Raw genomic sequence first — 27775 nt, 5'->3', positions numbered from 1 at the left:
GACACAAAAAAATCGCGGGATTTCTTTCATCAAAACAATAACATGTGTATCAACAAACTGATCAACAAAAACATTATAAAGTAAATTGGAATAATAACTACACGTAACATGTCGCGGTCTTCGAAGTAAGTATTAGTTCCAGAATTTTTTAGGGCTGAAGAATTGCATATGCACCTGTTATGGATATGGTCAAATAAAATTATTTTTGGAGAAGTGGGAGGGGACAGCTACATCGCTTTTAGTTTTGTTCTACTAGATTGCTTTCCCCTTTATTCTTTTAAGTCACCTTTATTTAGAGTAATTATACATTGTAAATGGTGTTAGCCGTATCACTCCTCCAGATCTGCTAGTGTAAAGTCTACATGTCTATAGAGGAATCCTTTCGGGATAACTTATTTAATACCGACAGGACAATCTCCAACAACAAGGGATTAGCACTAGCAGTGCACCAAGAAGACTTATTATGGTGGAAGAAGGCAAGAATCCCAATTGCTTGCACTAACTTTAGTGTATTGTCAGATTATATTATTAATCATGTTAATATAAATGTTTTTGTATGTCATATGAATTCATACTAAAGCATGCTTTTTCAATGGAAATTGTGACGTCACAATGCCTTCTTAATAATAATAGTGCGAAAACCCATGAGATGAAGATCGATAGTGTAAAGTAAATACATCAGGGGTCCAGTTTACCACTGCTATTTCTCATTGTTTCTCATTCTGATTTGGGGGGGAGGGGGTGGCCTCTGTGGCAGAGTGGTCTAAGTTGTTACTTCTGTAATCACAAGCCAGTCATCACTGAGGTTGTGAGTTCGAACCCCGCTCGTGCAGGAGCACTCAAATCCAATCTTTATTGACTAGGATTGTCAACTTCCCTATCAAAGGAAAACTCCCACACCCGGAGGAGTCCTTCAGCTGGCTCCTAACATATATGTTACTAATTCAGTGATAACGGACGTCATACTAAATTCCGAATCATACACAAGAAACTAAAATTAAAAATCATACAAGACTAACAAAGGCATGGCTAGAGGCTCCTGACTTGGGATAGGCGCAAAAAAATGTGGCACGGTTAAACATGTTTTTTTAGATCTCAACCCTCCCCCTATACATTGTACCTCTAGCCAATGAAGAAAAAACAAACGCACAACAATACGCATAGTAAAACTCAGTTTAAGAGAGGTCAGAGTCTGATGTCAGAATAGGTATCAAAAGAAACTAAACAAAATGTCTATAATACATAAATTAACTAAGGACTATTAGCAGTTACTGACATGCCAGCTCCAGACCTCAATTAAACTGATTGAAAGATTATGTCTTCATCATATGAATATCAAGCACAACCCTTCTCGTTAGGGGTTCAGTATTATACCATCATAAAATATATGAGAAGAACATTATAATATACTAGAACACACCCGTGACTGAATTAAAGTATATAACTATGCGTAAGCCATATTTTAGTATTCGTATTGTCATCTGATAAAAGTCATGTCGATTATCAAAATGATTATAAGATATGCAGTTTTCTCTGCTTTCAAAATCTTTCTGTTTGAACCCGTCGACCTGGAGCTTATCAATTATTGGTAATATTAATTATTTGGAAAACAAAAGGTCCTGGAATGGAGTAGTTTTTAATCAACAGCATTATCCTATATTAGCTATATATAGTTATAAATAAAGTTGAATTCTTTTAAATTCAAATTCTTCAAATTGAAAACTGTACCTATATGCCTTATTTTAAGTCTAGATTTTCAGTATTTGTATTGTTATCTTAGAAAATCTTACTGATTAAAATACTACAATAGGGAACAATTTGACAATGATTGAATTTAGTAGTGTCAACCCTGTGATTATGACCCGTGTATATAGCAAAATCCTAAATACACTGTTTGGTAGTGTGCCTGTCAGATGTGAAATGTACAGATAAGGTAATAGGTAACAGGTGAATATACTATTGGTATCGGTATTGGATTCGACCCAGAACTTGTTAATTATGTGGAAAACAAAAGGGTCTGGAGTGGTGTAATTTTTAATCTACACCATTGTCCTATATTAGCTATATATAAAGTTGAATTCTTTGATTTGTTGTTTTTATCCCACGATGGCTGACAAATTGGACCTCGTTATTTTAGTATTATAGATACATTGTATATTGGAACAAAAAATAGACACATCAAAATTCAGAAACAGTTTTAATTTTCTGAAACATAAGTGCATTTGTTTTGATTATGTTCGAAAAAAAAAACTTTGTATGTATATATTTAAAAGCTATATAGTTAAGATAATTAAGTTTGAGATGACCCGAGTCAATGACTCTCAATTGTCGATACGAAGACTGACTCTTAACCAAGTAGAAGAAGAATTGATTAAAATTGCTTTTTACAAGTATACTATTTTTCAGAGAACAGGAAATTCCAGAAACAGTAGAAACCATAGTTACAGTTGACACCAATTTTGAGAATTTGAGCAACAAACTGAAGTTGAGTAAAGATGTTCGGAATAAAGCTTGGGACTACTGGCAGATTGTGGAGAAAGTAACTGCTGATCTAAAGGTAGTGATAACAGTGTGATGATGGGTGGGGTTTGGGATGGAAGGCACAGGCACTTGATTTATTTTGTAATGGATTGGTGAGAGGTCAGGAAGTTCAAATTTTGTGGTTATGTATTCAAAGTAAAATGCAATTGTATACATGATGGCCATGAAATAGTATGCACAACTGTATGAAGAGAAAAAAGCACAATTTCTCAAGTAACTATATATACATCCTTAGCTTTGATATTTATGACTTTAGCGTTCCCGGTTGAGATTAATTAAGAAAAGCACTTTAGATGCAGCACCTCTAAATGATATTTTTTCTTTCTTAGTGTACACTAAATGGACATTGAAACATCTTAATGAATAGTACAAGTTTGATATATGTATAGTCTTCATGTTACTTTAATTTCTTCTGTTGTAGGAAATATCAAAGTCTGACCTATTGGCATGCTGCATTTACCAGGCAGTCATTGATACAAGGTAAACATTGTAAGATTAAAGAGATGTAATCAGTGAATTACTTTTCTAAAGCTATTCATTTAAGATTACAATGTACTTATTGAACATTTCCTTTTATTTAGAAATAGACCTTTAAGATTTTTCATAAACACCACAAAGTTCTGAATCATTAAATTTTATAAGTATAGTATCCACTAATAGAACTTTTTTCATGTCTTCATTACAATTTCAAGAAACCTTTTAGAAATCACATGCAAATTCTTTGAACACCATATTTTATAGAATGCCATATGGTCCTACAGATCCACAGTTACAATGTGGTTACATTGGACAACCAGAAATAACGATCACAGATCTGTTGATGTCCTCAGAGAAGACAGTGACATCATTGTTCCAATCCATGAACGTTCTGAGAGATGTCATCAGTATCAGTGAAGCTGTAAAGTACCACCTGACACAGCTAGAGAGGAAGTTTTGTATTGTATCTGGTATCTTCCATACTTTTGAAAGGTAAGTTTTATTAAAAAATCAAATGTTGTAGAATCACTGGAGTGATAATGTTATGATGATTTCACATACAGTTATCAAGAATTAGAAGACAATAGCCATATAATTTAATAGTCAGATGCATCTTTGAATTTGGAGAAATCGCTTATGAAATGAAAGCGAAAACCTGTAACACAAGTAATGTGTTAGGATGCATATAAGGAAATTTACATGTACAATGTAATGGCCTTGGTCACCTGTATTTTATGCTTCACTGATGTTAAGAGATTTGTTTTCAATTTCAAAACTCTACAAGAGTACAAGTGACACCACCTAGAATCAAACTCGATCTGTGTATCGGGTTGTTGTCGCTTTGACACATTCCCCATTTCCTTTCTCAATTTTATTTGGGTTTAAGTATTGTGTAAAACATTTGGTTGAGCAATTTTGGGACGTACATATTACATTCACTTTCAGATTTTAAATGCTAGATAACCTATAGTCATATAACCTAGTGTAGGGATGTGTCTGGAAGAGTACAAGTAGCATACCAGGCACTAAGATTGTTTCTTTTTTTCACTTCAGTAACGGTTTTGAATATTTTATAAGGTTTATAAAACCAATATAGAGTGTGTTTGACTAAGTCATAACTAAATGTATCTAACCTGGACTTAAAATGAAAATTCTAGAACAAGTTGCACATTATATGGTCAGCTTATCATATGTATACTATTTCAGAGTATGTAAGACTGTGTTCAGAGAAGAGGAAAACAGGTCAGTAACCATGTAATGTCATGTAACTTTGGTAATGTTTGTACAATTCAGAAGTTTCAAGGGAATAATTTTTAGTCGTCAAAATACAACTGTTAGAAATGTTTCAGATAATATTTTGATTGAAAAAAACTAATTTCAAAAACTGAAATTCAATAGACAACTTTCGAATTTGATGCATTTCTGCAAAAACTTTGGTTTCAGTGAACGTCATTCTTGCGTTTATGGGCGTCGTCACTTTCATTCCAATATTGAGCGAGTGGTTTGAAAACTATATTGCTATATTGTACGAATAATTCGGCAAATTGAATTCTCATAATTGACAATTAGCACTGCTGTCATTAGGGAATTGTGATTAAGAGCCTACAGAACAACCATTATTTCTGGTTGATCCTGCACAATGATGATCACTAAGACCCTTGATGAACGTTAATAGTGCAGGGATACAGGCGATCCCCTCTATTTGGTAAATGACGTCATAAAGGCGCGCATAATTGACGAGTTTTTTCAGTTGAACTTGACAGACAAACTCAACAGTGATCTATTTTGTCAACTTGACATTTCTGCACAAATTGACAAGACTTAAGTTAATTTATCAATTAAGTTGTCTGATTTTGAGAGAACTACCTACTTTTGTAATTTACTAGCTTCTTCTCTTCTCTGGAGGAGAACACTGAACAATTTTAAAGTATTTATAAAACCACTTGTATGAACATTTCATTGTGTAGTTTTGGTTTTTTAGGGACATGAAAGAGCTATCAGTACCAGACTTTAAAGAAAGAAAGACTTTGTGTTGGGTTCTGTTCCTGTTAACAAAAGGTATTACCGCTTCTTTAAAAAGATCATGAAACAGGTTAAAAGTTTATTATGCATATATCATATTTATGAATAAAGGTAGCATCTTAATTTGATAATTGATTTAGGAAATTGCACTAAGCTTAAATTGAATTGTTATGTGTTACTTACAATTTATATGTTTTATGTTGCAGTGCCCTATTAACAGTTTTTGTTAGACTACGTTTTGTTTCATGTTTACAGGTGCCCTATTAACAGGTGATTTGTTAGACTACGTTTTGTTATATGTTACAGGTGCCTTATTAACAGATGATTTGTTAGACTACGTTTTGTTATATGTTACAGGTGCCTTATTAACAGATGATTCGCTAGACTACATTTTGTTATATGTTACAGGTGCCCTATTAACAGATGATTCGTTAGACTACGTTTTGTTATATGTTACAGGTGCCCTATTAACAGGTGATTTGTTAGACTATGTTTTGTTATATGTTACAGTGCCTTGTTAACAGATGATTCTTAAGACTACGTTTTGTTATATCTTACAGGTGCCTTATTAACAGATGATTCGCAAGACTACGCTTTGTTATCTGTTACAGGTGCCCTATTAACAGATGATTCGTTAGACTACGTTTTGTTATCTGTTACAGGTGCCTTGTTAACAGATGATTCGTTAGACTACATTTTGTTATATGTTACAGGTGCCCTATTAACAGGTGATTCGTTAGACTACGTTTTGTTATCTGTTACAGGTGCCCTATTAACAGATGATTTGTTAGTAGATGCTTTCTTCCTATTGATTTGTTGTGTAGAATACATCATTAGATCAACACCAGGATTTCAACTTAATCCACCTTTAGGTAAGGAATATAGACTCATGACTATTTTATACAAGAATTTAAGATCTTGTTAGTTAGTATGTAGATGTGATTCAAAACAAAATGTGTATAATTGTTTCAAGTTTCTGCATATTCATTGAATTTTATAGTTTATACAAAAGAGCACTATCTTTAAAAGATAATTGAGACCATTTGTGACTATCTCTGTTCCTCTTATGAATTCTATGTTTCATTGTGTTATCTTTTTTTTTACACAAAGAGCAAAGTTGACATATTTTGCTTATACTAGACTTTGCTACAGAAATCTTACAATTGTCAATTATTGGTGTTACTTTTTCATTTTAAAGTCTGACATTATAGTTTAAAATAATAATAATAATAATAATAATAACTTTATAATTTCAGATAACATGAAAATTACATCAACGGAAAATGCAGACATTCAGGAAGTTACTATGTTGCAGAAATTATCAGAAATATTTGGCTTGAGTTTTGAAGAGGTGATACAGTATGGCAAAATTGGCAAAATAAAGATAGTTTACATTTTTTACTTAACAGTTATAATTACTGTCAATCTTTTTATGCACATAAAGCTTCAATTATGAGCAAATCTGCAATTGAAATTGGAGGAGATTAATTTGCGTGCTTAAGTGGTTTGGTAAACTCAGCTGAAGTAAAAAAAAAAAAAGCTTTTTTCTAAATTGCCTCTAATCGAGTGGTTGTATTGGACACAAATTAAGGCTAAGAAATAAGTACATCTGCTTGCAATGATATTGTATTGGAACTCTTAAGGGCATACGATACAGTTTTGAACCTGTATTTACAAGTTGATGAAAATTTGCATATAGGCTATTTTTTACCTGATTAAATCAAACATGTCATAAAAAATATACCTTCATGTGCTATTTTTTTAGTAAAATGAGGTCGAAATTTTGTATATTTGCTCAAAATTCAGATTTGTGTCCATATTTTCTTTTTCGAAAGAACGACGTAACTTTTTTGCTTTAAAAGATAAACACAAATTGTTTTTTGTTAAATAAACGGTAATTTCTGTATTTTATAAGTATCTTGAAAATTATGTAATTTTTATTCCGAAATAACTCTATATTTATCAAATGTTAATGAATAGAGGAAAAAACGTCATTTTTGCTGCATGTTTATCAAAATTAAAAAAAATGCGCTATTTACAGTGTTATAAAATTTGGGTCACATAATCTCCTTGCAAAATGAAACAAATTGCTGTTTTAAAAAATAGGGGTCCATGCACTCGTTTTCAAATTAAATCAGTTTGAATGATAAAAATCAGTCGAAAAATGCATCTTTTCCCGATATGTCATAGTTTGACGTCGCGAAAATAACATTTTACGTTAGCAACGTCATTACCTTCCCTGTAACTGTATCGTATGCCCTTAACAGAAAGTCAATAAACCTGAAATTATGAAAATAAGAATTCTGAATTTTGTGTTACTATTGTTTATCTAAAGACCATGGAAAAATTCAAACTATCTCAATGTGGTTATAACAAGATTTCAGTAATGCCATATAATTAGTATTTTAAGGTAGAGAGTAGTAATAACAGGCTATTATTTGAACTTGGAATTATTTTAAATTATGGAATTTACTTGATTTCTTGTTATTGAAATTTTCAATAAATTCCACATTTATTCTGTACTGAAATGTTCTGTGCTGCGCACAACACTTTCTATTACAAAGAAAATAGTATTTTTCAATAGAATGTACTGTGCCGCGCACAACACTATCTAACCAAAATACATTGTATGGAAAGTGTTATTAACCGCTCAATAGATCATAATACCAAATATTACATGGAATTTATCAAAAATTTTAAACACAAGAAATTATGCAAATTCCATAATTAAAAATAATTCCAAGTTTAAATAATAGCCTGTTAGTTGTACATCTTGTAATATTGTAGGTATATCAGTTTCTTAAAATTCTTTTGATCTTTTTACATCTCCCAAAACTCAACTGAGATTCAATTAATAAGATTGTACCCTCTTTTTTAAAAGAATTTAAGTTAAGTTTTTAATATTTTAGGTATTAACAGTACAGGTAAACAGAACAGAAGCATATTTTGAATCATTGCCCCATATTGATGGAGAACTTAATGTAAGTTGATTTGATATTGGCTATATACAGAATCTTCAAGGATGAAAGTAAACAATTATCTAATTAATCTTGGTGTTTGATCATATATACTAAGCTAATGTCATACTTAGTTCTTTGGAAAATCCTGTATTGCTGCTATGTGATAATGGCAAATGATAAGTAGTCGCTATCGATGATATTATAATGTTTTGACAAATGATACCAACTTTAATCTGAAGATATTATTGAAAGTATTCATTAGGTTTGAAACAAATATTTTTTGTAGCAAGAAAAAATGTATAAATTATTAGATCTAACTTTTCAAAAATAAATATCGGCAAAGATCTGGTGCTGGACAATGTATGAACCTATCTGACAAGTTTGTGCCATACATACTTTCTTTATAAGATCAAAAGCAATTGTCTCTTCCCTTGACATTCTTGGGAAATAAACTCATAAAATTTTGATGATTATAATGCATAGGTCAGTTTTACTGACATGAGAACCTGCTTATTTTATTGATGAAAACATTCTTTCTAACTTCATAAACTTTCATTTCAAATGTTTTAGTACATATATACACAGTAAATTGTATTTTGATGGTTTATTTGGCTGACAAGATTTCCTATTACAATGCCTGTGTTATGTCTTTACAGGTGACATCACTGAAGGAGAAATATAGCACGGCTTACAGACAGGAAGGAGATATTGATGAAATGATGTTTCTTACCAGGGAGCCTCATATTCTACCACAGGAACAAAATGGGTAATGTCTATTATTATACCTTACCTATATTATAAACATTTCTATTCGGTTACACATGACATGGAATGATTCAGTTATTTTTCATTTAATTGCAAGGAAGAACAAATAACCCTAAAAATTAACACCAGCCCTGAATAACCTTTATATTCACCGGCAAATAACTTTTCGAGTTTATTGAGTTATCTCATAGAAAATAATGTCACTGATTCAAGTACAAAAAAAGCAACATTCACGTTACAGATGCACACTCAATGAAATAAACTTCTCGTGTTGACAATTTTGGATATCCACCTTTTCTACAGGCCATTTTTATGCCCCACCTACGATAGTAGAGGGGCATTATGTTTTCTGGTCTGTGCGTCCGTCTGTTCGTCCGTTCGTTCGTCTGTCTGTCCCGCTTCAGGTTAAAGTTTTTGGTCAAGGTAGTTTTTGATGAAGTTGAAGTCCAATCAACTTGAAACTTAGTATACATGTGCCCTATGATATGATCTTTCTAATTTAAATGCCAAATTATAGTTTTGACCCCAATTTTACGGTTCACTGAACATAGAAAATGATAGTGCAAATTTCAGGTTAAAGTTTTTGGTCAAGGTAGTTTTTGATGAAGTTGAAGTCCAATCAACTTGAAACTTAGTACACATGTGCCCTATGATATTATCTTTCTAATTTAAATGCCAAATTATAGTTTTGACCCCAATTTAACGGTTCACTCAACATAGAAAATGATAGTGCAAATTTCAGGTTAAAGTTTTTGGTCAAGGTAGTTTTTGATAAAGTAGAAGTCCAATCAACTTGAAACTTAGTATACATGTTCCTTTTGATAAGATCATTCTAATTTTAATGCCAAATTAGAGAATTTATTCCAATTTCATGGTCCACTAAACATAGAAAATGATAGTGCGAGTGGGGCATCCGTGTACTGTGGACACATTCTTGTTGTATAATACAACAAATTTAGTATTGTCTAATATCTCATGGCTTACAAAAAAATGTGAAAAATCTAATATTTCATTTGCTTATAATTGGTATTTAAGGTTTTATTAATGTTTTATTTCACTTTTAATAATATTTACATGCAGTAGACACTTCCATACTTATGACAACTTAATATTTTAAGAAACTGTCAGACAAAATAAAGCATTTAGTGTCAGATGAAACATGGTTCAAACTGGGTTATCTCCCATTCCTGGATTATCTCCCATTCACAAAAGAAATCACTAAAAATACTGAAATGTACAATTTATTCCATTGCCCATTAGAATTTTTTTATATATGTAATAGCTGACTTTTAGGCCTCAAGGAAAACTAAAGTCGCTTTGCTAGGGTTCAGGATATTTATTTATCAGTAACGTAAAACACCCTGTAATAACAATGATAAAGTTATACTAATTTTACATATCAAATAATAAATTAGTAATACATGTGATAAGTATAATATTCTTTCATTACATATAAAGGTATTATACAAAACATTACACTTTAAAAATACATTTAAGTTATGAACATAATGAGATCAAATATTATGTTTAATCATCAAATCATAGTATTAATGTCTTTACATATAATATTTAGTTGTTCAGATTAACAACATTGATAAATTAAACAAATATTAAAAGCATCTAAAATCAAGGGAAATAACTCTTTATCAAAACTATGTGCTTAACATACTCCATAGTTAATTCAACCTTTTTAAACGAAATACATTATAATTCTAATAACATATTATTAATCCTTACCAACTTGTGGAGCAAGGTAGTTACTGTTGTGGCACAAACCAATTCAAATGTACATACTGGTTATCACACAGTGATATCTTTATAACAGCTTACAAGTTCTGTAAACCAAAATTACAATGTTAAATAACGGATTTAAGGAAACCGTATTTAAACATAGACCTTATTATAAAACATACAATATAAATAATGTCCTTGTGAATAAAATAAAACATAACTCGGACAATACTTTAAATATGTGCAGAAACGTAGTTCGCTATCTAATACAACTTTGTTTATGTTTTCTATTTATAATCAATCAACAATGTTATTGTGTACGGACTAATTCACACAAATAATACACGGTGGTATTTAAAATCTACTCATAACAAAGTCTTATCGAATACACCTCAAAGTATCGATCGGAATGTGTGTACTTTCTAAAGTGATTTACATATAGCTCTAACGAATGACTACCAGTACTTTATATAATAAAATAAGTGTATAATATATGCATTTTATGTAGCGATAATACTTTTCGGAATCATAGAGAAAAATAACCATTCATACCAAAAATCATTCAATCTATGAAAATATATTAGAAATATTAATAAAGAAGTAGATAAAGAAAACTCACGTCAAAATGTCAAGTCTGTCAATACAATACAATGCTGACTATTCAATATACTTTCAAACTATAAATTCGCAAACACTTCAATGGCTACTGAACATAAACGTCTGTCCATTTTGACTCCATTAGTCCTTCTGGCTCAAAACAAAGAAACTAAGAACTGAGCGGTAAAACTTTAAACTAACCAATCAAATCCAAGTAATCATGAATAAAGTATGGAAACGTTTCAGTGTAATAAAAGTTTATATGATACAATATCTTATGAAGTTTATTTAATATTAACATAATTATACATCTTTATTTTACAATTAAAATATAAACAAAATAAAGAGGCTACCACATATATACCTCCTATTTGATTGGTGTGATGGACTCTAAAACATCTGACACCATTATGGAGACACAGATTTGTTGCCTCACTTTTGATAGATTCCTGTTGTATTTCTATTTACGGTCAAGATATAAACGTGTATATTATATTTTTTTATTTTTAGACTGGAGACTACATCACTAACAAACAATAATGAGACTTCAATGACACCTGTCAGGTAAGCAGCTAGGGTTTGATCATTATTGATCTATATCATATCTCTTGGTACTCCTACTTCTGACATTAGACACCAAGTTGTAAGCATCTGATCACTCTTAGTTTTAAAAAATCCTGATAAAGATAATGCCAAGCCACAATTAAGTGAGTTAGCTATCAGCCAATGACAATGGAAAAGGATTTATTATGTGACTAGTACTTGTTTTGAGCCTGTATGAAATATCAAGCTGATGGTTTGTACACAATTCAAATTGTAATGATTGTAGATGATTTACTGATACAAACTATATTTATCAGTCACTTTAATGTTGAGTTTCATATGTTAAAAATATTTTCTAGGTTTTTAGTGGAACAACTATCGTCACTTTCTTTGACTAAGTCAGTAATTGATACTGAAGTTAGGTGATTGTTCATGACTTATTCATTTGTTTGTTCAGTATTTTTGTTTTGATTTTTTTAATGTATTTATAATTTATTATAATTTTGTTTGCCATGTTTTTCAATTTCCATTTCATAATCTAAGGAAACATTTGTAACTATATTGTATATACACAAAAATAAAAACATAACACCATTCTGACATATTACCAAAAAATTTTTGTCATGTATGTTGAATTTTTACAGTCAAAACACTAATATTCAAATCATAATATTTTATTTATCCAATCTTCTTTAGTTGTCTATAAAAAAAATATAAGATTGGCAATTTCTCAAATTATCAACTACCAAAAAAGAAAGGAGAGTTATCTCCCTTATCATTGGAAAGTTAGATAAATTATTTGATTTCGGAACAGTATGGAATCAACGCACAAGATTAAGTTGATACAACCTTATTGAAGATAAAACATCGTTAGTCAGTGGTGCTGTAAATTCAGAAATTATTGTGTGCATTTATTATTGCGATTTTTTAGGAATGGACATAAATGCATGATAAATGATTGCTGATAAATGATTGTTATTTCAGGAAAATGTACATACTGATATATGTATAAGTTATTAGAATCAGTCACATTATTCACATCAGTAAAAACTTCACAATAATTTCTGAATTTACAGTATATCTTAAACTTTTGCATTTCCCATGTCAAAGCAATTTGGTGACAGCATTAATAGAATATAGTATTTCTTTTATTTTTCTGTTATTAAATCCTGGAATGTCGAACATGTAGTATGCTATTATAGATTACTTTTGAATTTTTATAATATATATAAATTTTGCTTTGTTAAAATTTCTAATGAACTTTTTAATTGTCTATCTCTGTTATCTATTCATTGTATTCTCTCAATATTTATATAAATTTAAGGTGAATGTTCATTATTTTATACCAACAATAATTTATTTTGTATTAGAGCAAAATAACACTAATTTATTTTATATTATAGAGCAGTTCTTGACAACATACAAGAATTAAAGAATATACTGACAAATGCTGGAGATGAACCAAGTCAAGTTCTCAATGAATATTTCCAGGTAGGAACAAAATTAGACCAGTGATTTCTTCAAGGAATGCCACAAATCAAGTTGGTAATACATTCTACCAAGTATGAACCAACCAAGGCTCAAAGTAAATTTTTTATTGGTGTGTAGCTCTTGCTGAACTGTTTCAGCTATAAACCAAGAAGACTGGTTGTCTAAATTATAACTCTAATAAGATTCAGGGAAACAGGTATAGCTAGTAACAATATATTTGAGGCGTTCCGATGCTAATTTAAGGATGGTGTAGACACTGTTAGCATCTAGTATAAGATTACCATTTAGAAGGTAGGAGACCTTAATAATTCATACTTCTTTGACAGGTTCTTTATGTCTGACATGTCTTGATTAGACCACTCTCAGATACTGTATTTGATAGGTCAATATATATTCATTGTAGAGAATTACTGTAAATTGTACATGTCTATTGGACGTGTTCTACATAATTTTTATCTTTCATTGCTTATATTTCACCTTATTTGATAAGGTCCCTTTCTCAGGATTTAATGGGTGAAGTGGATTGAGTGATGCAAAAAGTAGCAAAACAATGCCATATGTTCATATGTGTATGCTATCTTCCAGTTGTTAACCAAACATGTTAGCTTACAAAAATGCTTTCTTCATTAGTATTTTCTATATACAATTATGAAAGTGTTATAATAAACATTATAAAATAAGCAATTAACTATCAAAAAATTAAATGCTTTGAAATTACTTCTGACATGCTATCAAATGGATTCTATTATATTCACTATTTTATATTGGATTTTTGATTTGCTCAATATGCTTGAAGGGTGAATTACATGATTCAAACTTAAGTACAAACAGGCATGTTTTGAATTAACAAATAATCAATAATTTTGGAAAGATATAATTTTAATGAATTTTCTGTTTTTTTGTGTGTTAATGTAGAATTGTTCAGCGAATCCATATTCATCCATACTAAATCGCACTGAAAAGATGAAAGATGTGTTTATACGAGAGTATGTTAGTTTAACCAATGATAATCACAGACCAGTGGCCATCCAGAGATATATGTTAGCACAAAGGTTGTACTATAGAGTCATGGAAGCCATGTTAAACTATGTAAGTATTGTTCTTATGGTTTTTGAAGTTTCAAGACTATAACAAGAAATTATATTGTTGGTGAGGCTTGTAGGTATGTGGTGTTGGGTGTTGTATAAAGAGAAAAAAAACCTGACAGCCAAATCTTAATTGTAACAATTAGTGATTTCAGTCAATGTTTTTGTAAAGGAAATTGCCTATATAATTCACTGCTAGCTGTTTGGTATTTACTATGTCTTACAGAATAGGTTTATCTTAAAAAAGGAGAAATACCAAGGATGTGTAAAATACATGATCTTAAACTGATATAGATATAGGAAGATGTGGTATGAGTGCCAAAGGGACAATTCTCCATCCAAGTCGCAGTTTGTAAAAGTAAACCATTAAAGGTCTAAGTACGGACTTCAAACATTTAAAAAATTTATTAGGAACTATTGTAAAAATGTTACATGAAGGAATAAGAATCATAAAACCTAAATAGAAGAAATGTTTTAAAGCTCATGTAAAGATAATATTTAAACATGCATATATGTTGGTTTTTTTTTTAAATTATACTATGGTTGTCATATTGTAGGAGAAAGAAAGACTGTCACAAACAGACTTCAGCAAGCTACTAAACATTGAAAATTTTCATCGCAGTCTCTTGGCATGTTCCATAGAAATAGTGCTTATGACGTATGGGAGATCTTGTAAGTTTAATCATATTTCTATGTTCATGGGTGACCATTTTAGTGTATCTTGCTGATCTATGAAAAATCCATGATAATTGAGCTTTCTGGAACTAAGGACAGATTTTACAACATTGAAAATATTGATATTAAGTTAGAGCCCTGCATTGAAGGTCATGGAGCCTAATAGTTTCAACATTGTCCATTAACTTTTTTTGACTATTTGAATTATTTGTACTCTGTTGCATTTATAATTGTAGAAACCTGTTTCATTTATAAAATGAATAGTTCGACTTGAAGTCAGAAACACTTCTAAACAAGTTTGTGTCCCCAGTATATGGATGCCCATCCACACTATCATTTTCTATGTTCAGTGAACCATGAAAATGGGGGAAATTTGGCATTAAAATTAGAAAGATCATATCATAGGGAACATGTGTACTAAGTTTCAAGTTGAATGGACTTCAACTTCATCAAAAACTACCTCAACCAAAAATTATTACCTGAAGACGGACGGACGCAATGACCAGAAAAGATAATGCCCATAAATGGGGCATAATAAATGAAATAAAATGAAATAATGTATTACATTATATTATAGCTTTTATGTAACAAGTTTGTCATTTTCAGGGAATCCTTCCACCAAGAAAATGGGATCTGATGACTCCAAATTTTCCTTTCCCTGGATTTTAGAGCTGTTTAAATTGCATCCCTATGATTTCTACAAGGTGTTGGAGAGTTTCATCAAAGCTGAACCTGTGTTGACAACAGATATTATAAAGGTATTAGGCCCAATCAATCAGTTTCTGTATGCTTAAATAAACTTGGGTTTTTGGAAATTGGAAATAATATATATACTGTCAATTTAGAATGAATTTTTGACAAATTAATAATTATTTGATACAAATTAATTTAGGAGTATTTTTTATGAAAATAAGAGAAGTTTTGACTGTTATAAATAAAGAAATAATGAATCATTTTGGATTTGAAATGTTCTAAAAGAGACCCCTGCAAACATTATAAGTTCTCATATCATTTTCTTTGCAGCATCTTCAAAGTACAGAAATTAAAATTCTAGAGTGCTTAGCGTGGAAACCTGTAAGTTTTTAACAGTTTAATATGTTAACTGATAAACAAACACACATTGAATTTACTGAGTTTGTGGCAATTTTATAAATGGAAATACATTAGGGATTCTAAAGCCCAAAAAGTTCAAAAGGTTTATTTGTATATTAAAATACATTATAAATAATCAAAAAAGGATCTAAAAAGACACAGTTTTACTGTGACCTAGGGATCATGAAACCATATTTCTACTAAATTACAAAAGAATAAAAAAGCAATTGAATATATATCAAAATATATGCATTTTATAGCACATTCTAGAGTAAGGTGAATCTATTTAACATAATAATAATGAATGAAAGAAAAGAATCAACTTTTCTGACACAATACATTTTCTTGAATGATTTAGAAATATAGATGTACATTTATGTTAAAGATGATGTTTTCTAGAAATTGATTTTATAATCTTGTTATTATTTTATGGTTGAACAATATTTTTTATTAATTTATTTTAATGATACATAATTATTAAGATTCACCACAATCATTACTATTAATTTATTTGATGATATATGATATTTTAAGATTGATTGATTTATTTGATTTATTATAGTTTAGGATTGACTTATTTGATGATATATGAATTTTAGGATTCCCCACTATTTAGCCTGTTAGAGAGTACAGAAGTTACTACAGTGTCCATGTGTTTATTAACTTATTTGATGATATATGTATTTTAGGATTCCCCACTATTTAGCCTGTTAGAGAGTACAGAAGTTACTACAGTGTCCATGTGTTTATTAACTTATTTGATGATATATGTATTTTAGGATTCCCCACTATTTAGCCTGTTAGAGAGTACAGAAGTTACTACAGTGTCCATGTGTTTATTAACTTATTTGATGATATATGTATTTTAGGATTCCCCACTATTTAGCCTGTTAGAGAGTACAGAAGTTACTACAGTGTCCATGTGTTTATTAATTTATTTGATGATATATGTATTTTAGGATTCCCCACTATTTAGCCTGTTAGAGAGTACAGAAGTTACTACAGTGTCCATGTGTTTATTAACTTATTTGATGATATATGTATTTTAGGATTCCCCACTATTTAGCCTGTTAGAGAGTACAGAAGTTACTACAGTGTCCATGTGTTTATTAACTTATTTGATGATATATGTATTTTAGGATTCCCCACTATTTAGCTTGTTAGAGAGTACAGAAGTTACTACAGTGTCCATGTGTTTATTAACTTATTTGATGATATATGTATTTTAGGATTCCCCACTATTTAGCCTGTTAGAGAGTACAGAAGTTACTACAGTGTCCATGTGTTTATTAATTTATTTGATGATATATGTATTTTAGGATTCCCCACTATTTAGCCTGTTAGAGAGTACAGAAGTTACTACAGTGTCCATGTGTTTATTAACTTATTTGATGATATATGTATTTTAGGATTCCCCACTATTTAGCCTGTTAGAGAGTACAGAAGTTACTACAGTGTCCATGTGTTCTCCATCTCCAATACCTTTAGAAAGAACTTCTTCAGCAGAATTGTGAGATATTAACAGCATCAAATACTACCTATACTACTAAAAAATTACACACAATAAACATCAGAAAATTATCTTTGATTAGTAAAACTTTCATTTTTGTACATTAATTAAATTTTTTTATACTCTCTTCAAAATTAAATGAAATATGTTGTTTTGTGTTCAGCTCTTAAAGGACAATTTTGTGGGAGACAACGTTGAAAACTGATATGTTTGTGCATAGTTTTATACATTTATATTAACAGATATTTGTCCCCCATGAGGACTCCTAATCGTAGAGGTGTATCGCCATGTCCACCATCACCAAGAAAACCACTGCCATCACCCAGGAAATCATTGCAGTCACCCAGGAAGTTTGGGGATAGCAGTCCAGAGAAGTCAATGCCAAAGAAATCTCAGTCCTTGAATCTGTTTATAAACAAAGGTAGGTAACTCTTCTTAAAATTGTAGAATAACCCAAGCAGAAAATTTTCATTTAGATATTTTGAGTTTAGGAGCACTAATTATGTAATTTCAGCACACATATGCATAAGTACTTAACTTCCAAGACTTAGTTTTTGCTTGACAGCAATATAATTTTATGAGCAGGTTCATCATGAAAACATAAAACGAAAGATGACGGTCACATGACTAAAATAGTTGACCAGTTCACTGACTTAAGTTTCAAGTGGAAAATTCCTTTATTTGCATAGAATAGAGAATGGAAACAGAGAATGTGTTTAAAAGCAGAAATAGCCAAAATGCACCAATGGGTCTTCAAAGCTGTGAGAACTGCATGCATTTTAAGAACAGTTATATGAATATATCTTTATTTGTACTGTTGACATGGTTTCTCACCTGGTAATTGTCTGCAAACTAGTAGCATATTAATATCATTTCGACTCTGACACAGTCAGCAAAGCTGACTAAACACTATGTGCTTAGTTGAGAAGCATTGGACACTTATTTTAACAGTTGGGGTATGTAATACTGTGGATTCTTTATTATTCGATGGATACTGATTTTCGTTTCATGGATACAGGTGAACCACGGGTTCAAATGTTCAATGAATTACAACTTTTCCATATGCATTGTACAGACATGGGCAAAACCACAAAATCAAATATCCATGAAAATGCAAGTTTTCCTCCATCCACGAAAATTGATACTCATGAAAATAAATGAACCGACAGTAGCTGAAGGTCACAACCCCCAAAATGAACACAACCACCAAAATGATCACAACCACCAAAATGAACACAACCACCAAAATGAACACAACCACCAAACTCAACACAACCACCAAACTCGAAGAAAACACCTTACACCTATGCAATAAAGACACAATAAGTAAAACAAACTGAAATTTTTTATACCCCACCGCTTTGAAAAAGGGGGGTATACTGTTTTACCTCTGTCTGTCTGTCCGTCAGTCCCATGAATATTTTCGTCGCATTTTTCTTAGGAACTACAATGCCAGGATTTCTGAAATTTGGTTTCAGGGTTTATATAAGTCAGCCATACCGTGTGATGCATTTTCAGATTCATCACTCGACAACTTCCTGTTAACTGAACACTTGTATCATTTTACACATGATGGCCAAGTTGAAAATTTTCAGCGCATTTTTCTCAGGAACTACAATGCCAGGATTTCTGAAATTTGGTTTCAGGGTTTATATAAGTCGGCTATACCGTGTGATGTGTATTCAGATTCATCACTTGACAACTTCCTGTTTACTGAACACTTACATATTTTTACACTATTGACATTATCCACTTGCGGCGGGGGTATCATCAGTGAGCAGAAGCTCACTGATTACACTTGTTATGATTGAGAAATACCTCCTATACACTGACTGTGAATTCAAAATTGATTCATTTAACAGATGTGTTTTAAACCTGTTTACCTACTTTCAGTTTGTAGATTAGGTTACCACAGATTACAGCAGCTTTGTACCAGTTTACAAATTCCCAAAGATCTGGTAGGTTATATGAAAAATATGTTAAAATATAATGTATGTATAGAATACCAGGCTTACACATCTGCCACTTGAAGGATTGGTATATTAATATTTTATGAAAAAAAATATATTTCTTGAATATGAATGTTACGAAAAATCAGATGTTTTATTATGCCCATTGCCCAACCTTGGATAGTAAGGGAGAACAATGTTTTCCACTTTGTGTGAATGCATCACTTGTGTCAGATTAAAATTTGTGAAAAATAGTTTTCCAGGATATTTTAATTCACATAAACTTGAAACATATACATTATTGAGAGAACTTTTACAATTACGAGCCTTATTTTGACCAAAATTTCAAAGTCGACAAACTTTACTGCCACATTGATATGACAATTTTTGAAAGATTTTGAAGATAATTTGTATTTATTATTATTGACCTTTCTTATTATTATTGCCCTACAGTATCAAAATTACACCCTGTGAATATACAAGTAAACCATTTATGTTATTTTCCATGGATTTAAGTTCAATTATCTAAAATTCTAAAATATTATATTTCAGCAACACAAAATCTGGACCTGTTTAGAGTATTGTATATCCAGGAAACCATTGCTGTTGAAAAACCGACATTTAGACCAGGTATTATACTTATAAAACTATTGACTGTATGCATTTTGGTTGTTAGTGTTTGATTATTCGTTATAAATGGATAGATAGTTGAATAATCTGTTTTGGTGAATTGTACAATATGATATGATGGGGATATAGTCCAGTCGAACTAAGATTTAACCCCAAACTCATTGCAACAGAAAATGTTTTAGTTCTAATCTTAAAAGCCCTTAATATACACAGAAAAAAGTCCCATAAAATCTAACTTGAGGAAAACTCAAAATCAGCATTTTTAATTTCCCATGGAAATTTACATTGGAAGGGGAGATAACTCTACAAAAATTAGTCTTTTTTTTTGGGGTCAGTTTTTGGTTGATTTTCTTAAAATTTATGTTAAGTATGATACTTTGAGGGGGTTATAAGCTCGTATTTGACTAAATTATTTAATCTTCTGCTAATGAAATGTACAAAACGGTATGAAAGATATGAAAACGCCTTTAGAGTTGTTTGTTATACTCTAAAGACGGCTTAATAATCAAGAATCAATACATTCTGATGAATAGAAGCAGTAAAGTTATAATTTTGTATCAATTTTTATTGATATTTCTGCCTTTTTTGCAGAGTTATCTCCCGTATCAATGCAAATCTCCATAGGAATTTTAAATAGTGATTTTTCTAGTCTTCCTCAAGTAAGATTTTATGGTACTTTTATCTGTGTATATTTGGGTATAATGGCAAGATTAAAACTTTAAAATCTTCTGTTACAATTACTTTAAGGTTAGGATCAAATTTATGCTAGATTGACTGGACTAATAAGCCTTTCTTTTTGTGTTGAGTATCATGTAAATTAGCATTCCATTCATGGTGGGGTAAACATGTTTTGACATAGTTTTATGACAGATCAATTTTTCAAAATATCTTGATATAGAAATTATATGAGGGCGATGTTGATGTTCAATGTTCATCAGTATGAATAAGATTTGACTGTCAGTCTGTTATATTTTAAAGTGTATATTATTTTTCTCGTTATTACATGTTTTACATTTCTTAATTAAAAAATTATGTCTATTTCAGATTCTTTTGTGTTCTGTGTATGGTATATGTAAAGTAGTAGACAGAGAAATAAAGTTTAAAATTATTGTCCAGATGTACAGAGAATTACCTCATGCAGAACTTAAAGTGAGTATTTTAGTTCTCAAAATACATTTAAAGTTTGACATATTGTTCTATAGAAATATTTTTCAGTTATTTCATGAGATATATTTTATTTATATATCTAGAAAGGACTTTTTTTAATGGAAACTGGGAATAATAAAATATGTAGTAGGGGTTAAAATTTATTCGTTATGATTGATAACACAAGCATGTAAACTAACATAGTGTGGTATAAAATCTTAGAATTCTGAATTAAATACAGAAAGATCAAGTGAGTACTCCTAGAAACTTGGAGACTATAAAGTCACTGATATAAGTTTAATTATTGCAGAGCAAGCAAAACCATCTTAAGGTAGAGCTAATGATTTAGCTTACATGCTACCAAAATAAGGTGGTATCACAAGAATTTTTCTTATGATATTCTCAGTATGGTTTGCCCTTTATCATGTTTCTTATTTTGAAAACATTTGAAAGAAATATAAAATACTGCTCTTTTTTTCCAGGTTTATAAGAATGCTTTAATAGAAGGATGTGAGTACGACTCTATAATTGGTTTCTACAACAAAGTCTTCATGCAAAACATGAAATCCTTTATCTTACAGTTCCAAGCATCGAAAGTGAATGTAAGTAAAAGTGTATATAGTATGAAGTAAAAAAAGTAATTTACAACAACTACATACTTTTTGTTTGGCAAAATAGGAAAGGTGTACTGACATAAGTGGTCTCGAAACACATTAACTCCAAATGAAGCTTTCGTTAGTAGAAGCCATATTAATTATGTGTATCAGCGGGGAAAATGTAAAAGCATAAAAATATAGTATATAAAATAAACAATTGCATCAGTTTTATTTAAAAACATAACATAGGATTGTGTGCATGTGTGTATCAGAACTTTTTTTGGATTTTTTTGTTAGTTTTGGAAAAATGCACAAAAAAAAACTGCAGAAAGAAACCAAATGATGTTTTTGTTGTTTACCATAATTGACAATGGATACCAAGTTGTAAATTGATTAAACCTATACTGCATATACACAACAGGATGAAAAAACAGATTTCGAGCTTTAAAGTTATTCATCTCTTACTTACTGATTATAAATATGAAGATTGGGAATGGCAATCTTATGACTTGAAAATAGCAATGCTGAATTTCAGCCATAACTGGTCAAAAACTGAAAAACAATGAATAAAAACAATTTGGGGCATTCTGTTATTGGTCTGTGCAACGTTTGTTCATCTGCCTGTCCCAGTTTATTGGTAAATGTAGTTTTTGATGAAGATAAAGTCCTATCAACTTGAAACTTAGTACACATATTCCCTATGATATGATCTTTCTAACTTTTATGCCAAATTAGAGTTTTTACCCCAATTTTACAGGCCTTTGAATAAGAAAATGGTTGTACGAGTGGGGCATCTGTCTACTATGGACACATTGTTATTCATTATACATTTTGTATTTACTAAGTTTTACATGTGTTTTTACAGACACCAGCATTATCCCCAGTGCCAGTACCAATGTCATCACCACTAGCTTCACCTGTATTTAGGTAAGTATGCAAAATTATTGTATGGCAATTATAAATGATCTCACCGTTCTAAGGCGAAAAAAATCCCAAAATTTGCTCTGGACTAGAACATTAATTCCTTGGCCAATCAAAACTTACTTGTCATCCTGTATGCCTGACTGATTAGTAAAATTTGGCTGTGGGTGGGGGTATGATGGATTGACCTGATATGACTTGTTTGCATCTAATAAATTTTAAAAGTAAGTATAATTTAGTCTATCAGAAATATATATTTTAAAAGATGTATTGTTAAAGGCAGTGCAGTTCCCTATAATCTGCTTTCATCCACTTCATCTAAATAGTTGTCTCTGACATTGGCAATCATACCACATCTCCATTATAATTATTTTAAAAAAAGTTTTAAGTGAAAAATTTACTGAACTACTTTCTTTGAACTAGTACATGTGTGCTCAGGTGCATAGGTGTGAGATTTAACTATGCATCGAAGTTTCATGTTGTGACTTCTAATAAAATCTTCTATATGCAATGACTTTTGGTATTAAAGAAAAAATTACCAACGCTTTCAACTCCACTTAAAGTTACTGCAATTGTGTTGACAAAATGTTCATGACACACTTATATGTGTATGTATAACAGTATTTTATTTTAGAGTATTAGGAATAAGCCTTTTCCATGTTATATATTTATGTAATTGGATGTATTGAAGCAACAAGACAATTTTTGTTTAATTACTATTCATTTATTCTACAGTCTTCCAAACAGAAAACATTTTTATATTTCCCCGTTGAAGGATTCTCCATTCAAGGCTCCATCTTCACCTAGTCAGATGACTCCTAGATCCAGACAGCTGTACAGTTTTGGTGAAGGTGTTGGTGTAAGTCATTATAACATTAAGATACTACTAATTTCTTGTGATAATACAACCAGGATAATGATATGTATTACTTTTTGCTTGCTATGTATGGATATCAACCAAAGATTAGATACTCTCACTTTTTCTTATAATAGACACTGTATTTTATTCTTTATTGGCAATATTGACTTTTGTCTGCCTGAGATGAAAGTCACAGAATGTAACATAAGGATTACAATATTTGTTCCCGTTGTATAGATTTTTATGGAAAATACAGACTGGCTGAGGTAAAAAAAAAAAAAAAACAATAAAAAAAAATGAGGCAAAAATGTTCACAAATAAATGGATTAAAGGACATATTGACTAATAGACAAGGTGAATGAAATATAGCTCCTACTCCCAAAGTAAGGGTACTATATTTTCAAAGTACTGTACTACCACTTCTTAAGTGGATCTTGCCAGGGTGCTAAATTATTTTGTGCATACAAGTATCTTATTTTTGTTATTTGCCATTATAGGTTTTGTTTATTTTCTTGGGTGGTTGGTATATAATGTACTTAATAAGATACATTTATGTTTTTTTTTATTTTTAGTCTGGAGAAAAGTTGCAAAAGATCAATGAGATAGTATATAAAGCTAAAGGAACTACACCAAAGAGTCACAAAAGACTTAGATTTGAACAACTGCCTGATGATAGTGCTCTAAAGTAAGGAAGGCAGACTTTCATAAATGAACAGCATCATGTATCAGTGGAAAATACTCATTATTTAAAGTTTATTATAAAATCTATAAAAAGTTATCATTCTACATATATTCTATTTTACTAAAATCTTTATTCTCTAGAAAATTGACATAAAGATTTACATACATATTTACTATTATAAATAAATGTAATTTTCTGTAAATATCATGAGTTTAACATTTGAGGCACTATGACATTTTATTTCAATATGAAGGAGACATTTTTGTGTAATGATTCACGTCTCAATAACTTGTGATGTTATATCTGTGATATTATAATTATTAAGGATCTTTAAAAAAAATTCCATGATACATCAGATATATTTTATTACTCCATTGAATGATATTTTTCAGTGGCTCAAATGAAGTTCCTGATCCTATTGTTATAAAGAAGTCAAAATTGTCATCCAAAGTTTTGCCTTTTAGTTCACAAGAAGGAAAGTAAGTATTATTGTGACATGTAACTGCTTAGACTGCTCTTTTCAGGCAGGAAAACCTTTAGATTTATAGAATATGCAGTGTTTAGGCTTTCATATGAAGGCCGTTCATTGGCCTATAATGGTTTACTTTTATAAATTATTACTCCGATGGAGAGTTATCTCATTGGCACTCATACCGAATCTTCTTATATATATTATATTGTGACATGTGTCTATCTTGTCAGGCAGTAAAACTTTTGGAGATTACAATTAAAATAATAAAGTAAACTAAGAGTTTATATGCCTTGCTTGCAAACTTTGTTTGATTGTTTGCTCAGTCATTGTAAAGAAGATTGACACCTAAATTCAATGGGTAGGTGGAGTATAACAGTCTGTTTACTATTCATAAAGGTTTAATTGGTCAATGAATATCAAAATTGTTTTCAATATAATATCCATTGTCCAATCAACTCTTTTTTTTTATATAGTAAACAAACTGTAACTCCGCCTCTCCATTTAATTTAATTTGATTGTCTTAATTACAATGCCCGAGCAAACAACCAAACAAAGTTGGCAAGCAAGGCATGTAAACTCTTGGTTTGCATGCTTTATTATTTTAACTGTAATAGAATATGCAGTGTTAATGGTTTCATATATTTAAAATCAATTCTTTTGCAATTTAGAAAAGAGTAGACCCGAATGGACCACTTCTTGTTCGAAATAAAAAAAAAAAGGGTGATTTGTCAGATTTTAATTTATTGTGATGTTTATTGACCATTATGTTTAGATGTGAAGAATCTACTTTATTTTGGTAAATGTTTTACACTGGTGAAAGCATTATACTGATTCAGAAATTCAGTCGAAAAGTAAGTGGCCAGGTCAGGGTGATATGGGTTCTCTATGTTAATAAATAACATTTAGGGATCACCCCTATCAAGGAAATAAATGTGTTCGACCATGGGTATATAAGTGGATGATACATGCCACTGGCAGTCAATGTTCATTTAACAACAGAGCTTACTATTAATTTTTATGCTAGTAGAGATGAATTATGTGAGGACACTTTTTACTGGGTACAAAATGAACATACAAGTTGATCTGATATTGCAAGTTGAAAGAACAGACTGTCCTACTTGGAGTACAGACTACAAATACAAGACTGCACTGTCTGGTAGTGACAGACTGTACCAGCCGACACTTGTCTGATTATTGTGTTATATTTATATATTATACTGTTTATGGACAGTTTGAATCCAATTAGTTACTGGAAAGGATTGTTAAGGTATAAACACATTACTAGTTACACATGGAAATACATTTGTGAACTTTTTTCTATATCCAACATGTTAGTTTTTTGCTTGCATACTTAAAAGAATTGTTAAAATAATGGGTTTACCCTTCTGTTTTTTTCAGGGACAAATCAAGTAAAGAACAGAGTTGAGGAATGCTTGATATTATTTATAAAAAAGATGATCTCAATTTTAATGTTGCAATATAGTTTTATACATTTTGACTTCACTTAAAATTTATAGTACAGAACATTTTATGTGATTTCAAATAGAAATATAGATGGGCATTATGTTAGGATGACTTCACTGTACAGCCGGTTAAAAACGATAAAACTCTTTATTAACAATGATCATGTGACAGTGAAATCTACGAATTAAAGCTTTAAACGAGCGAAGGGATGACTTATTTAATAAAATACTAAAACACATGCTAATGAGCTTAAACTGTAACTTTGAATGAGCAAAGGGATGACTTATTTGAGAGACTACCATAAAACATGCGAAGGATGATTGGTGCTCTTGTTATAATCTGTTTCCTAAATTGTATCTGCTAATTCTTAATATTTTTTTTGCAATTGTAAACATTAACTGATATTGACTTTTGGTAGCAAACACTAAATGCTTTTTTTTTTAAATGATTTTAATATTTAAATACCTATTAAGTTAAAGGAAGTAAAGAATAAAGATATTTAGAGGTATCTATATATAGCTACTGAACTATTTTAAGCTCTGGTGAAGGCTGTTCCAGAAATGAATGAAAGGAGTTTCCAGAGAAACATTCGGATGAATGAGGATGTACCCTACATATACATGTACTGTTCTCTGTTAAACAATCACACAACTCCAGATAATATAGTTTGCTATGATCCATTAATTTTAAAATCAAGAAATACACCATCATTGATAAGATATTATGTATAAATTTCCTTCCGGAGCTCCCCTACTATTGCACACCTTTTCATATTATCTGGAATGGTCTTAAGCTTTTAAATGATATTTATATGTATATATACAGACATGCCTAAGATATATTAAGAATCATGTTTATATTGAAGCCCAGTGATGATTGTTTGTCAAGACTGTGTCAGTTTTATGTAGATTGTATTATTTGGTATCAAATACATGAATTTGGAAGAACCCTCCGTTTTAGTGTTACTGTATAATTGTGGCTTTGTTATCACTGCTCAGATTCTCTAGTGGTTTTTTTAACATGAAAATAAATGTAATTATAATGTTATATTATTATAAGTTTCTTTTCATTTTTTTTTCATTTCAAGACTTTTATATTTATTAAAAAATAGTCCAGATATTTTCTTCAGTTTTAAAATGTTAGTTAAATATCAATTTTATTGTTTTATAGCAATTTTAAAAGATAAAATGTAAGTTCTGTTCTTTGTATGTGAATGACATTAAAGCAATTGTTGAGGAAATTTATAACAAGATTCTTGTGTTGTCAGCCAATGTTTTGTTTTGTTTTGTTTTATGTACATGATACTGATTACATATAGCTATCAAAGCAGATTATAGAATGTCCTATTGTTATTAAAGTTGTGAGAAATGAGCTAAATATTTTGGATGCTCAGATAAATTTTAAGAATGTCTTTTTACTTTTTTCATGAGATGTTGATAATATTACATTGTTAAGTTTACATTGTTAAACTAACTTTTATTAAAATGAAATTATATGAAAGAGATTATTAATATTTTTTTGCCTCTTTTTGAATTTGTATCACCTCACATTTTTTTCTTAAACTCCA

At 30.4% G+C, this 27775-nt stretch overlaps 1 protein-coding gene across 2 annotated transcripts; it reads left to right on the top strand.

The window, feature by feature from the left end:
- LOC139517684 (retinoblastoma-associated protein-like) lies at positions 1–27708 on the top strand. 2 transcript variants are annotated; one of them, XM_071308978.1, is made up of 28 exons: positions 4–125; positions 2407–2557; positions 2963–3021; positions 3283–3510; positions 4225–4260; positions 5000–5076; positions 5805–5912; positions 6297–6391; positions 7950–8021; positions 8657–8766; positions 11604–11657; positions 11996–12058; positions 13040–13127; positions 14043–14216; positions 14770–14884; positions 15494–15645; positions 15911–15961; positions 17389–17489; positions 17732–17910; positions 19383–19447; positions 19991–20068; positions 21113–21217; positions 21697–21816; positions 22676–22737; positions 23467–23590; positions 24163–24275; positions 24665–24751; positions 26143–27708. In XM_071308978.1, the coding sequence occupies exons 1-28, from the start codon at positions 109–111 to the stop codon at positions 26168–26170; spliced, it is 2712 nt and encodes a 903-aa protein (XP_071165079.1). In that variant the 5' UTR covers positions 4–108; the 3' UTR covers positions 26171–27708. The 2 variants fall into 2 exon arrangements, with proteins under 2 accessions (XP_071165080.1, XP_071165079.1); XM_071308979.1 differs by lacking the exon at positions 11996–12058 and having other exon boundaries at positions 1–125.
- The last annotated feature ends 67 nt before the right edge of the window (positions 27709–27775 follow it).

The sequence above is a fragment of the Mytilus edulis genome, chromosome 3, assembly GCF_963676685.1.
Source record: "Mytilus edulis chromosome 3, xbMytEdul2.2, whole genome shotgun sequence".
Lineage (NCBI taxonomy): Eukaryota > Metazoa > Mollusca > Bivalvia > Mytilida > Mytilidae > Mytilus > Mytilus edulis.
The sequence above is the reverse complement of the archived record's forward strand: the minus strand, read 5'-3'. Positions and strand labels throughout refer to the sequence as shown.

Excerpts from the sequence above, each read along its gene's own strand:
- LOC139517684 (XM_071308978.1), top strand. Across the intron at positions 8,022-8,656 it reads ATATTGATGGAGAACTTAAT|GTGACATCACTGAAGGAGAA; the intron begins GTAAGTTGATTT and ends ATGTCTTTACAG. Across the intron at positions 21,817-22,675 it reads TCCAAGCATCGAAAGTGAAT|ACACCAGCATTATCCCCAGT; the intron begins GTAAGTAAAAGT and ends GTGTTTTTACAG.